The sequence below is a fragment of the Colletes gigas genome, unplaced genomic scaffold (assembly GCF_013123115.1).
Source record: "Colletes gigas isolate AHSC1104 unplaced genomic scaffold, ASM1312311v1 Colletes_gigas_Sc00111, whole genome shotgun sequence".
NCBI classification, from domain to species: Eukaryota; Metazoa; Arthropoda; class Insecta; order Hymenoptera; family Colletidae; genus Colletes; species Colletes gigas.
Genome location: NW_025106736.1, coordinates 21,292 through 35,923, shown reverse-complemented (window position 1 = coordinate 35,923; position 14,632 = coordinate 21,292). Strand labels below are relative to the sequence as shown.

Genomic DNA, 14,632 nt, shown 5'->3' with positions numbered 1-14,632 from the left:
GTGCTGGATTGTATGGTCCATGCTGCCACATTTGAAACAAGAGCCCTTCTCCCGCTTGCCAGCCTGTTTACAATCTCCAGAGTAGTGACCCAGCTTTCCACAATTGAAACATCGCACTTTTTGTAGATCTCGAAAACCCTTCGATTCTTCTTTGTATTCCTGTTTACGTTCTTTACGGCTCAGGGCACCGGTTTTTGGGAATGGTACATTTTGAAACGCTTTAATCAGTTCATTTGTCGACACAAAGCACTGTATTTTTGCGGTATTTCTCAATTGTTCGTCGCGGATGCCCTCAATGATATACTCAACCATTTCTTGGTGGGCCACTGGCACCCGATTGCCTAACAAGATCTTTTCATGACAATATTCAGAAAACGACTCTGCAGCTTCCCAAATCCTTGCCTCAAACTGTTTCTTTCGACTGGCTATGCCAGGTTGATGGTCAAACATTTGTTTCATGGCCGCCAAGAGCTCATCCTTTTCCATTTGAATATATTCGGGACGCAAATGGAACCACGCGGCCGCACCTCCCTTCAACTTGCTCCCAATCAGTATTTTAACAGAATTTCCGTCTAACTGATACGTATCGGCCAAAAGTTTAATCTGCCTCTCATAATTGGCAAAGGGAGTAGATTTTCCATCAAATTCCCACAATAATTCACCGATATTTTTAATTCCAAGCGTTGTTGTAACATTCGATGCGACACTCACTGGCGGCGATTGACGCAATAACTGATTTTCGCGTTCTAGCAGCCTCACTTCTCTTTGTAATAATTCTGTCTCCTTTCTCAGCATTGCATATTCTTTTTCCGCCCAATTAGACAATATGGTTTCTTCTGGTCGGGAATTTTCTTCCACAGGTGCAACCTGCTCCCGGCTTCCCATCTCGGATCCAATCCCGATCATTTCGTCAACGGCCACGCCGGCCCAGTTTCTAGAAGCATTGGCCGCCATTAGACGTTGAAGCAGTTCCATCTTCGTGCCTGTAGTTGGCAACCGCATTTCTTTCAGCTTTTCCTTCAACTCTACTGTCTTCCAATTTCCTAAATCGGCTCGTTCCATGGTCACCGATACACCAAATAACCGAAGACGCACGCTCAATCCCACTTCTGAGTTTTTAAAATGAAAAAAGTTTTGGAACATAAGACTTTATTCACACTTTCTTCCGCTGCCCATTCTTTTTTTAATCTTCCCGAGAGCGTGATCGGCTGTCGTCACGCGCCGATCGCACCACTCTTATCAAGAGTGGTTACCGATCCGTCTGCGAGGCTTAACACTATGTTACATACCCCAGTAAGAATGCGGTGGTTGGCGAAGGATTTCTTCATACCAGTACCAGATATTTATAAAATAAAGTAATATTTTGTAGAAAATCATAGTGTTCTTATAGGAATTTCGTTCACTGTATAGCCATAAAACAGCTGTAAAACACGTACAGCTACTCGACGCGTCTTAATCCGGAGTCCCGTTTTTCCCTCGGCAAAATTAACGCGGCCTTCAACTTGGGGCGGAAACCTCGGTCACCTCCGTCCAGGGTGACTTGAGATTCTTCCCCCCACCACGTTCGGGTGTGAGGGAAGAGTTTTTCCGCCCAAACGGGGCAGGAAAATAGATCCTCCTTCCCCAAGTCGATGGCCAATCGATCGATAAGAAAAATCAACGCGAAGACGAATTTACACCCCCAAAATCGCGTCTCAGATGGGGTTTAAGTTGAGGAGGAGAACTGAAAAATAATTGTGGTCCAGGATATGGCAGTATTCCTCCCATATCTTTCAAATCATGTAATTTTATTATGTCTAGAGTCTTACGGTTAATATTTAATAAATCTTTATCTGCCGGCATCTTTCCCAAGTTATGGAAGTTATGTTTAATTAAGCCGATTTCTAAATCTATTGTTGGAATCCGGGTGGTCAAGTAATGCTCCTTTTGTATAATCAGAGTTTATTCATGATCGTTGAACACACGCCGAACTCAACTATGAAGAATTTCCAATGGAAGTTGACTCTAGACAAGGCGTTAACACTCGCAGACTTCTTGTGCAACTCTAAGGCCCCTGGCCCTGCGGTTACGGGGGTATATATGTCTTAGCGATAGTAGGGGAGGAGGACCCTTAGACCTAGTGACTAACGACCCTTGTGACTAACATCGATGACGTATCGATGTTTGGCCTATTGGTCATCCAACACTACTAACTCAACGTCAATTTAAAATTTTAGGCTTATTAGTACCCAAAATGTCATGCCTAAGATTATGGAAAACTTAATTAGTCGTAAGCTATAATTTTTTTGCAAAGGCATCATCATTGTGGGATGTTCAGGGACCGTGGTTGCTCGTAAAAACACGGGAAGTGATTTGCTAAACTCTTTATTCGGACTCACTCCGCTAACGCTTCGACAATATCTCTTTTCTAGTACTCGACAATATCTGACTCTTTTCTCCGCGGCTCGCTCGTATTTATTTTATTCAATACATTTAAAAACCTACGTTCGTCGGTTGCCGACCTTTTTAATCCTTTTCTCTTTCTCGCTATCGTTTTCTCGCTCTCTGGGTTATTCACCCATCAGCCGTTCGGCCGTTCGCTCGCCGCGTGTTGACAGTTTTTTTCCTCGCTCGTGCCGGATAGCGAACGATTCGCTGTTCGGCCGAAACTTGTACGCGATTTAATAATTTAATTTTTAATAGCGTCTACCGGCACGGTTTCCTACATCATTGATGAGCAGCGCGATTTCATTACCGGTAGATCGACTGTGACTAACCTTGTGGAGTATCGTCATTATTTGACCAACTGTATGGATAAAGGCATGCAGCTTGATACTGTTCACACCGACTTTTGTAAAGCCTTTGATTCTATTAATCATTCAACCTTAATGTTCAAATTAAAGACATTAGGAATAAACAGCTGTGTACTTTCTTGGCTATCCAGTTTTTTATCAGATAGAGTTCAAATAATTAAATTTAATAATAATTACTCAAGAGAAATCAATATTACATCTGGTGTTCCATAAGGTTCACATTTGGAACCTTTTCTATTTATAATATACACTACCGGCCATAAGTGTTTGCCCACCTTCAAATTTCGTTACTATTCAAATGACAGGCATTTTATTGTTATGAAAATGTCCGTATCATTAAATCCTAATTATAAGACTAATAAAAACCATCCAAAACTTTCTGTACATATACAATCAGGTACTGTAAATGAGTTTACAATTTTTTATGAAAAACGACAATTTTAGAGTTCAGGTAAAGAAACCCATTTTTCTGAAGTTTTTATAACGGTTAGTAGGGAATATGAACGCAGGTAGTACGGGCACCTTATTCTTCTTAAATTTCCTACTGCATTTCATTCTGCGTTAAACTTTCGTAGAGTAAACAGTTGATTTTCACGTGCTTAAAGAATTTTGCGAAAATTTCAAATAATGTCGGGGAGAAAAGAATTATCGATTGAAACACGCGCTCTAATAGTGTCCCATCATAGTATCGGAAGAAGTAATAGAGAAATAGCAAAGCTATTGAAGTTAAACCGTAAAACCGTGGACTATAATGTTAAAAAATATAAAGATACTGGTAGTTTATCCAACAAAAAGCGATCAGGACGGCCAAAAATAACCACACCAGCAGAAGATCGGGTAATTACAATAATAAGCAAACGTAATAGAAGAAAAACGGCACCGGAAATTACAGCTGAAATAAATGCATCTCGCCCTGAACCAGTAAGTTTGACAACAGTTAAAAGGCGCTTACGGAAAGCAGGTTTGCATGGACGAATTGCTATGCGAAAACCCCTTCTACGCAAACAAAATAAAGCAAAACGGTTAGCCTGGACAAGATCGCATAAAGATTGGACATTGGAAGACTGGAAAAAAGTGCTCTGGACCGACGAGTCTAAGTTTGAGGTATTCGGCTCCAAACGGAGGAACTTTGTCCGAAAATCGGCAGGAGAACGAGCCCTTGAATCCTGCATATCACCTACGGTAAAACACGGAGGAGGATCGGTTATGGTTTGGGGTTGTTTCGGAAGCACATCAGTGGGCGACTTAGTCAAAATAGATGGCATATTGAATAAAGAAATTTACAGAGGAATTTTGGAGACGAACGCCCTTCCATCTGGAACGCGACTAATCGGTGAAAACTTCGTGTTTCAACAAGACAATGACCCCAAACACACTTCCAAATTATGTCGCGAGTATTTACAACAATTGGAACGAGAAAAAAGGATTATATTTATGGGAAGAACTAGACCGACAGGTACGAAAAGCAGCCCCAACATCTACACAAACCCTCTGGCAACAACTACAAGATGCATGGTCCAGAATAGAACCACTCACACTTACAAAATTATTGAACAGGATGCCGAAATTATGCAAAGCAATAATAAAAGCTCACGGTGGAAATATCGACGAAAGTAAAATATAGATATAATTGTGATAATTTTTGTAACAAAATTGGAAAAAAACTGATTTAGAGATATAAGTTGTACTATTAAAAAATAAATTTAAAAAAATTGATTTTTGATTAATATTTCCTTTGTTTTTGTGTTATTTTGAGGGTGGGCAAACACTTATGGCCGGTAGTGTACATATATTAATGACATTTCTAAGGTATTCCAACACTTAAAATTTTTATTACATGCCGATGATCAATTCAAAATGACCTTAACTGGCTTCAGAATTGGTGTTCATTAAATAAATTGTCCCTCAATCTAGATAAGTGCCATATTGTTAAGTTTAATAATAAGAAGAATAATATAGTTTATAATTATACTCTAAATGGTATCGTACTAACCTCGTTTAATCATGTTAAAGATTTTGGTATAACTTTCTCTTCTAACTTATCTTTCAAAGTTCATTATGAAAAAATTATTTCGCATGGTCTTTGCTCTCTGGGTCTTATTCATAGAGTAACCAGATACTTTAGTAAAACTAATACACTCAGAATCCTAGATTGTGGTTTGGCAAGACCTATTCTAGAATATGACAGCATAATTTGGACTCCTTATTACAAAACATACAGGGTGTTCGGCTACCTCTAGCAAAAATTTTAATGAGCGATAGTAGAGGCCAAAATAAGACGAAAATCAAGAATACTAATTTGTTGATGGAGGCTTCGTTGCAAAGTTATTAACATTTAAAGTTCCGCCTGTAGAATGACAATCCGCTAAACAGCTGCGTTCGTGCGGACGGTTGCGGCAGGCCAGTGCTAGTGGTTCTCACGCAGCATCAAAATTCTACTTACCGACATTATCGACAGCATTAGTTTTTTGTCCACTTATGAACGCGAACACCTTACGTTAAATAAGATTCAACCTGTCTTTTGAAAATCCAGAAGGGCATATCAAAACTCGCCCGACGAGATTTTCACAGAGAAAGGGTGAATGCCACTTCCAATACACAATGTTGCGCACAAAAATCCACAGTGTCCGCAAGTGTCCACAAATAATCCTTTCAAGCACCAACCATTATGCAATTATGGTCGTACTATCTATGTGTACGTGTACCACGATTGTTCTGAGTTACTTACGAATAGAACTGTTGATAATTTTTCAAATACACTCTGTACATTGAAGCCGTAGCAGCCATTCATATTTTTGAAGAAAAGAGAAAGAGAGGGAGAGAACTATTTGATCTAAAAGGAAGGAGAAATAATATTAAGCCAATATACAATTTACTACCCGAATCCATCTACAATTGTCAAAGGCAAGAGACTGGTAAACTAATATTTCACATTAATTTCGATGCAGGAGATATTAAACAACAATCGTAATTGACAATAGGACGCAACAAAGAAAATAGAAACACAAAATGCGTAATCGTCATTTTTCGGCATTTTTTGCGGTTTTTTTTATTTTTTTTTACCTGAAAAGTTTTAGTCTCTGAATTTTTTTTACATTTTTTTACTCAATAGGGCAAGAGAAATTGTGCAAAAACATTATTTTCTTTGTCACCCCATTACACCCCCACCGTCAAGATTTCAAGTTACAAATTGGCATATGGGGCTTTCTTTCGATAAGCTATCGAATGATCCATCGGATCTTCAATTTGGTTTGGTTTGGGGGCACATTTGACCCCCTTATTCGGCAATACTCTTTTTTTACTGTAGGTTCGAGTCTCTCTTTTGAATTCTTTCTCTCTGTCTCCCTTTACCTTTCTTTCTGTTTTTCTTTCTTTTTTTTTTTACTCGGGAAAATCCTCATGGACACTCCAAGATCCTTGTGTAGGGGAGAGCCTCGGGATAGTACCGAATTCTTACCGGCTAAAACCCTGCGGTCACCGTAGACGCTCCGGCGCTGCGGCGGAGGAGCACGAACTCTAGTAAGACATCCCAGAGTCCCCCGCCGCGACATGCTTGACGGGGCTCATCCCGTGGAAGGACGAGCGTGACCCTTCTCCTCTGATTTCTTCGCCTTGAACGCCAAGTTACTCGACGCCTGCGACCCCGAGGCTGTCTTCGGTGCTCGAACCCCTTGCACTGAGCATCTGCAGCCCCCAAGGTTGGCCCGTCACTCCTCCGGCCATCGGTGTGGTGACCGGAGAGGACAGCTGACGAGCCGCCCCAAATTTTGGTGGTCCATCGAAATCGGGAAGAGTGAAAGGGAAGGAATAAGGAAGGTGGGAAACACATGGGACCTCAGAACTGTTGGAAGGAGCCAAGAGGCGAAGTCCGTCGCGCCCTGGTCCTCCTACAAGCGGGATGCGCGTTCCTCTCACGTCACCGCTCGGCGGACTCCTGCGCTAATAAATCTTCGAAGAAGGAGGTCACCGTACTCCATGCTTCCTCGCTAGCCACCATCTTAATTACGATGGTGACTAGCGAGAAAGTCTTCTTCTTTGATGGTCTCCTAACCTCCTGAAGCTCCCTGAAGCGCCGGTAAACTAGCTGATTTCTCCAAACAAGGGGCTTCAGGGGCGGAAACAGGCCAAGGTGGTCGCCGCTTCGTGGGAGATGGTACGATACCCCCTAATCATCCGGATGGTCTAGCAGCGTAGTATATTCGATGAGAAGGCGGTTTAGGCCGGGGGCACGCGAGCGTTAAAACGACGTGCGTTGCGACGGACAACGATCGTTACAACCCCAGTCACACAAGCGTTGTTATTTTGTGCATCAGTTGGCCAAGAGACGGCAGAACATTTTGTAATGAAAACACACATATTTCATTCCGCGCTGCAAATTTTTTATTTTTGTCTTTGTAGTCCTCGTTAAAGATGGTCGGCAATAACTGTCTTTTTTGGACTTCATTGATTAACAATTCTGTAATTGCGTAAGGTATAAAATATGAAGAAATAAGGCTGAATGTAGAACTGTCTATCACGATAGCCACCTAATAAGGTTCTCGATGTTCAACGCTCGTGTGACCTGCTGCATATCTCGGTATACAATAGAGAACCATGCGTCGACTTATCCCAACGTGCGTTCTAGCATAAATACGTCGATGAAAAATCAACGCACGTTGCTACGGACGTTGAAAGCGACGCACGTTCGCAATATGTGGTCTCTAATATACGACAATGTATTTCTACAATGGACGTTGTAACGTCTGCCGCAACGCACGTCGCTTAAACGTTCGTGCGCCGCCGGCCTAAGTGCCAAACAGCGCGATCATGCTGCTGCCATTTCACGTGGAAAAGTGTCCCAATAGATTCAACTAATGGTATTTTAACGGGTTTTACTTGCAACAAAGTATTTATTATGTACTTTGTAAGGAGTGTATGTGTGTGGTTCGGAGAACCGTTGTCGTTGGCGTCGATAGGAGTGTTTAGTCTAAGCTAGAGTAGGTATCGAGTGAGGTGTTTAGGTTTAAGCTAAAATACGTTTTAGGGACTGCGTCTCGAACGCGCTTTTGTTTAGATCATTATTATAAGATAGGAATAAGGAAGGGTCGACTTTGACTGCAGGAACGTCACTCTGTATCGAACGTTAGTCGAGAGCAGTCACAGTTTACGTTTATGATCTTTTACGTTTACGTTTTATGTCTTTCTTTTATGTTCTTTATGTTAAATCGTTAGTAAATATTAAATAATATAATTATATCGTTACGTTTAGTGTTCGCGTATTTGAATCCGTCCACACGCCTCTCTGACCATCCTCGACAATCCTTACAACTTATTTAAATTCATGCTCGTCAAAACATAACTTAAAGAGATCTTTGAGAAATTAAATTTTATTTGTTAATATCGTTAGCGCTATTGATTTAATACTTTTCGACAAATTCTGTTATAATATTTAATAGATGTACATAATAATAAAAAAACAAACGAAAAATGAAAAAGGTGTGCAGCGTTTTTTCAAATGAATGCAGAATTGATTTGCAGTACAATTTTAAGTGTAAGGTTGATTTGATCTTAGTTTAAGCTATTGTTTCTTTTTTATAGTAAAAAATAATATTTCTTTTCTAAAGAGCAGTAATTTGTTATTTATCAACATTTTTTTTCTGTAACTATTAAACCATCGTTTATTACAATGTGTTATATACAATTTTGATTGCGAGTAACTTTATATCTACATACTAAATATATCCAGGTTTACTATATTTTTATATTAAATTCGTATTCCATTTATGCATATTAATGTCCAATAATATTATGGTATTATTGTATCTTTCAGGCTCTGTTGTTGTTTTGGCACTTTATCTGGTATTTGGCATTGGACAACAACTAGTATGTAATATCTTTGGATTTATATATCCTGCTTATTCTTCAATGAAAGCTTTAGAAAGTCCAAAAAAAGAAGATGACACAAAATGGTTAACGTATTGGGTTGTTTTTGCTGTATTTACCATTGTTGAATATTTCTCAGATTTTATTTTATGCTGGTTTCCAGTTTACTGGCTTTGCAAGGTACAGTTACATTTAATAACAGCTTTCGCCTGTGGCTTTGTTGTAAAGGCTGTTACTAAAAATTCATAAAAATTTAATATACTTCACTTTAGTGATTATATATGTATAGTGATATTTACAGGAAGCAAATATTGAAACCATTTTTTTAATTTTCATTCGATTTATTTATTTTTATTTTTCGTATAGAATATAAAATGTTAATTGCCTTTTGATTTTGAAATTTATTTTAAGTTTACTGTAATACTTGTGAATGACATTATACATCTCTCATCCGAGAGAAGAAACAAATAAATCGTTGTAGCCATTTACTCTGTTGTAAGCAAAATAGTGCTCTATCTGGAAACAAACTAAAAATTAAATATAAATCTGTTGTTGTTTTGATAATGTTTTAGTTTATATAAACAGATTTTTAGACATTTAAATTTAATCGCAAACAAAGTCTAATGTAAAGTAGCCTATTCTCTGAATTGGAAAAATGACTGCACATATAAACATTTTTATCGATATGTAACTTTTCAAGTTATGGCAGATGTTGAAAATTCTGGGAATTTACAGAGTTAGAAAAATATCTATTGTTTCAGATTTATTTATATATATATATATTTATCACAAATTTAAATCATTCTGTGTGTAGTTAAAATTTTATTGTTTGTTATAGTGCCTCTTTTATATATGGCTAATGGCCCCTGTGGAAAATAATGGTGCCATGGTTTTATACCATTGTGCTATCAGACCAAACTTTCTACGATACCACGATAAAGTGGATGCATTTATATCAAATGCACAAAATAATGGTATATTTATTAAATAGTATAACTATATTTCATTATAATATAAGTAAGTTTTTATTCAAAGTTTTTTCATTTCAGTAATTAAAGCTGCATCAAACGTCCTGTTAACCAAGAAGGATTAATTAATACAATACTCGATCTTAATAATACAGATGTTTTGTAAAATGCCTTTAAAAAGTTTAGCTATTTCTCTTCACTTATTCCTAATTATATATTTATATGTATGTATATGCTGGTACATGTACATTTTTTATTAGGAATGGATGAGCAGAAACAGTTGATACATATATTTTTGTCTACCTGACCTGATAACGCGGTCTGGTTCGATTGGTGCGGTAGGTGTGCTTCGCGGTTGTGGGTCGGTGTTGTCCTGCTCACCGTCGCGGAGCAGGTACGCCGGTTTCAAATGATCTAACGACACCGGAACCACTCGATCTTTCACACGAATGTTGAAGTGTTTCGGGTGCCGCGCAACTACACAGAATGGCCCGTCGTACGTGGGCTGCAATGCTCGCTTGTAGCCGCCGTGGCGCACGAACACATGGGTCGCTGTCAACAAGTCCTTAACCGTTTGAGTTCCACGGAGCGATTTTGCGCTTCTCCTCTGTCTCTCGAACAGTGCCAGCGCTCTAGGCTGCGAAACCGATAACCGCAACACGCTCGGTTTTTGTCGATGCGCGACTTTACGGTTACCACTCCATTTTAGGTAAAAGTAATGAATGATACTAGTAAAAGAACGAATTTTAATTTCCGTTATAATATATAATATATAATATATAATTAAAATGCACAAATATGCTTGTCAAAGCATAATGCATGCAAACCTTTTTTACATTCTACACAAATTAGTCTAGACCTTTTTATAGTACTGTTTTTTGTACTGCAAACTACGCAACGCCTCAAGTTGCGTCCTGGTAGTTTTTCTAGTCCGTATACCTTTTTCCTCCTTATGTTTAATTCATTTTCCCTTGTTCCTAACCATTCATGTTCTATTTCCGAAATAATATTCGATATATATTGAAGTCGTGACATTGCTTCTCTTCCCACAGTTTCCTTGTACAACAAATACGAATTTAATACCATTCTTGTAAATATATTGAAGGTCACTTTTTTCCAATACTTCACTGTACGACGTTCGTCCAGATAGGTATATAACATTTTGTCCGATTCGTCTACACCACCCATATAATTATTATATGAATTGATAATCTGTGGTTTTGTTTTTTGTCTTTCTCTTCCATAGCGATTTTGAATTAATGTTACATTCGCTGCCAATGCCTCTGTAGAAATTAACAAAACGGGGTTCTTTGAACTCTTTTTTTCACGATGTGCACATAGAAGTACCTCGGCATTGCGAAAATATTTCGTTTCTCCAACTTTTAATTCCTTAGCTTCCTTGGGGATATCTTTCCTATTTCTCCTGATTGTTCCCGTTATATAAGTATTTTTTGAATGTAAAAATTTGGCTAACGCAGTGCTTGTAAAATAATTATCAACATATACGTGATATCCTTTATCTAAACAATCAGCATCTTGCAATAATTTTGTTACAACGTCATAACCAAGCCCATTTTGCGAATTCTTTGATTGTGCACCTTTATAACAATAAAATGCTACACAATATTTTGATATTGCATCACATAACATCCAAAACTTAATACCCCATTTATGATGCTTCTTGTTGGGTAAATATTGTGTAATACTGGAGTGACACAGTGTTCCCACTACGTATATTAAGCTGGCGTAGCCATTTGAAAAGGCCAAAGCAAAATTAATACGATATTTTTTTGCGATTTATTTGCTAATTATTTGCCAAAGAATTAATTTTTTTGCTCCAGCCGTTTTTGAGAAACAATGGCTACGCTGCCGTAATATTAAGCTGGCGTAGCCACTTATTGTATCTCTGTACGTAAGACAGATATCAATACCATTCTTGCGGCATATTTTGTTGCTAATTTATTGCTCTTAATCCACTGAATATTAATTTTTTTGCCCCAGCCGTTTTCGAAAAACTGTGGCTGCTGTAGCTCAATATTAACCTAACGTAGCCACATGTTGTATCACAGTAGGTAACAAAGCTATCGATACCATTCTTGCGGCATATTTTTTTGCTAATTATTTGCTATCAATCCCCGGAATATTAATTTTTTTGCTGCAGTTTTTTTCGAGAAACGACGACCGCGCTGGACCAGCGTTAATCTAGCATAGCCACGTGTCGCGCCTTTGAGCCTAAGAAAGCTATCGATACCATTCTTACGGCATATTCTTTTGCTAATTATTTGCTATCAATCCCCCGAATATTAATTTTTTTGCTGCAGTCTTTTTCGAGAAACGACAACCGCGCTGGACCAGCATTAATCTAGCATAGCCACGTGTCGCGCCTTTGTACCTAACACAGCTATCGATACCATTCTTGCGGCATATTTTTTTGCTAATTATTTGCTATCAATCCCCCGAATATTAATTTTTTTGCTGCAGTCTTTTTCGAGAAACGACGACCGCGCTGGACCAGCATAACACATAACACACAAAAAAATTAATATTCCGGGGGATTGATAGCAAATAATTAGCAAAAAAATATGCCGCAAGAATGGTATCGATAGCTGTGTTTGGTACAAAGGCGCGACACGTGGCCATGCTAGATTAACGCTGCTCCAGCGCGGTCGTCGTTTCTCGAAAAAGACTGCGGCAAAAAAATTAATATTCGGGGGATTGATAGCAAATAATTAGCAAAAAAATATGCCGCAAGAATGGTATCGATAGCTTTGTTACCTACTGTGATACAACATGTGGCTACGTTAGGTTAATATTGAGCTACAGCAGCCACAGTTTTTCGAAAACGGCTGGGGCAAAAAAATTAATATTCAGTGGATTAAGAGCAATAAATTAGCAACAAAATATGCCGCAAGAATGGTATTGATATCTGTCTTACGTACAGAGATACAATAAGTGGCTACGCCAGCTTAATATTACGGTAGCGTAGCCATTGTTTCTCAAAAACGGCTGGAGCAAAAAAATTAATTCTTTGGCAAATAATTAGCAAATAAATAGCAAAAAAATATCGTATTAATTTTGCTTTGGCCTTTTCAAATGGCTACGCCAGCTTAATATACGTGTTCCCACTAAAGACTCATCGATAGATAACATTTTGTGTGGAGTGTAATATGTTTGAAAGATCCGATTGGCGTGCTCAACAATCGGATTGAATTTAGCACATGGATCATATTTTTCGTGCACCGGTGGAAAACATTTTTTATTATCAACGATATGAAAACATCTTAAAATATTTTGAAATCTGTTCCTTGAGAACATCTTCTTAAACCAAGGAATTGCTCTAGAACTTTCAGTCCAATATGAATATATTGTTGGTCTATTTGTTATCCCCATTTCCAATAGTACGGCTACAAATGCCTTCAGTTCCAGGATAGTGACAGGATACCAATTTACCATTCTAGAGTTATCAGTTCTTGTGGATTTTGATAACATTTCTTCTGCATATTTGTTTGTTTCCTCAACCATCATTGCCCAAAGAGAATTTGTGAAAAAAAGATTAAAATATTCAATCGGTTTGGCTCTATTAGATAAACGGCATCGCGGTCCCGACATTTCAATGAATTGAAATGAATTGCCTTGGTCAATGTATTCATTTTCCGTAACCATGATATATTTTGAAATGTCTCCAGTATTAGGAATATTATTGTCAGAAACAGAATCGTCGATAACATTAATCCTTCTTCTTTTAAAAATAATAACTTCACTATCATCGCTATCGTATTTCGAATCCTCTATTATATTGCTCGTCTTACGTTTAGAAGGCATTTAATTGCTGAAGGGCATCAAATAAAAATATAAAAAAATTATACTGTAGAATACAAAAAAATAGTGAAAATTTTACTGTACATACCTTTTATATATGCAATAAAATATTTAAATTATATTCTTATATTATATGACGCAACCCAGACGCTGATAAATCTGTACTTACGCTCAGAAAGATGGCAGAACAACAATGAATTGAAACAATTACAGCTACTGTATAAATCTGAAAACAGCGCAATAGCGCTCCTTGGCATTCTTGGAGAGGGAATAAGACAAGCGCTATCGCGCCGCTTGGCACTTTTGGACGGGAAAACAGCAAAGACACGTGGCACTCAAACGGTTAAACACAAAAATTCGCCGTACGCCGTGACGCGACACTTGAGACGGTTTAATCTGCCGAAAATAATCGCGAAGCCGTGAGACAAATTCTTCGGCGCCGCTGCTTGCCGTCAGAGCGTTTGAAAAGAACTCGCCCGGCAGACGAATGGTCTCACCGTACAACATTTCGGTGGAGGTCGCTTTAATGTCCTCCTTCCAGGCCGCTCGTATGTCTAGGAGGACGATGGGTAACGCGTCGGCCCAATCGGTATTGGCGTGGCAAACGATCGCCACGTTTAATTGCCGGTGGAACCGCTCCACCATGCCGTTCGCTTGCGGATGGTACGCGGTCGTGCGTAGATGCCGGATGCCTAGCAGCGACGATAACTGTTCGAAAAGCGCGGACTCAAATTGTCGTCCTTGGTCCGTCGTAACCTGTCGAGGCACCCCGAATCTAGCGATCCAACCTAATAATAGCGCGTATGCTACGGGTTTCTGCGGTAATATCGTTCACCGGAAATACCTCTGCCCACCGGGTGTACCAATCTACACACATTACACAGTAGCGGAATCCTTTCGACATCGGCAACGGGCCGATAATGTCCACGTGGACGTGGTCGAAACGCTCCGAGGGTGCGGCGAAGTTTCCCGTCGGGGTAGACACGTGTCTACTGACTTTCGTGCGTTGGCAATGTACGCATGCCCGTGCCCAAGATCTACAATCCTTCTGGATACCTGGCCACACGAAACATTCGGATAGCAATTTCGCCGTCGTTCTAACACCGGGGTGAGCAAGATCGTGGAGGGAAGCGAATACCGGCTTGCGGAATTGCCTCGTGACAAACGGTCGCAAAGTACGCGTAGCGGTAT

The 14,632-nt window shown here is 39.1% G+C and overlaps 2 protein-coding genes across 2 annotated transcripts in view; one reads left to right on the top strand and one right to left on the bottom strand.

The window, feature by feature from the left end:
• Positions 1-9,833, top strand: part of LOC122404155 (receptor expression-enhancing protein 6-like) — a 67,079-nt gene extending 57,246 nt beyond the window's left edge. The window contains exons 2-4 of the mRNA XM_043408079.1: positions 8,602-8,834; positions 9,493-9,628; positions 9,704-9,833. Of these exons, the coding sequence (XP_043264014.1) occupies positions 8,602-8,834; positions 9,493-9,628; positions 9,704-9,747 (413 nt within the window). The 3' untranslated portion in view covers positions 9,748-9,833. The remainder of the gene's footprint in view (positions 1-8,601; positions 8,835-9,492; positions 9,629-9,703) is intronic.
• Positions 9,834-10,231: 398 nt separating this feature from the next.
• LOC122404154 (piggyBac transposable element-derived protein 4-like) lies at positions 10,232-11,876 on the bottom strand. Its single transcript, XM_043408078.1, has 2 exons — positions 10,450-11,876; positions 10,232-10,350 (listed from the first exon to the last, which is right to left on the bottom strand). The coding sequence occupies exons 1-2, from the start codon at positions 11,270-11,272 to the stop codon at positions 10,328-10,330; spliced, it is 846 nt and encodes a 281-aa protein (XP_043264013.1). The 5' UTR covers positions 11,273-11,876; the 3' UTR covers positions 10,232-10,327.
• Between the last annotated feature and the right edge of the window lie 2,756 nt (positions 11,877-14,632).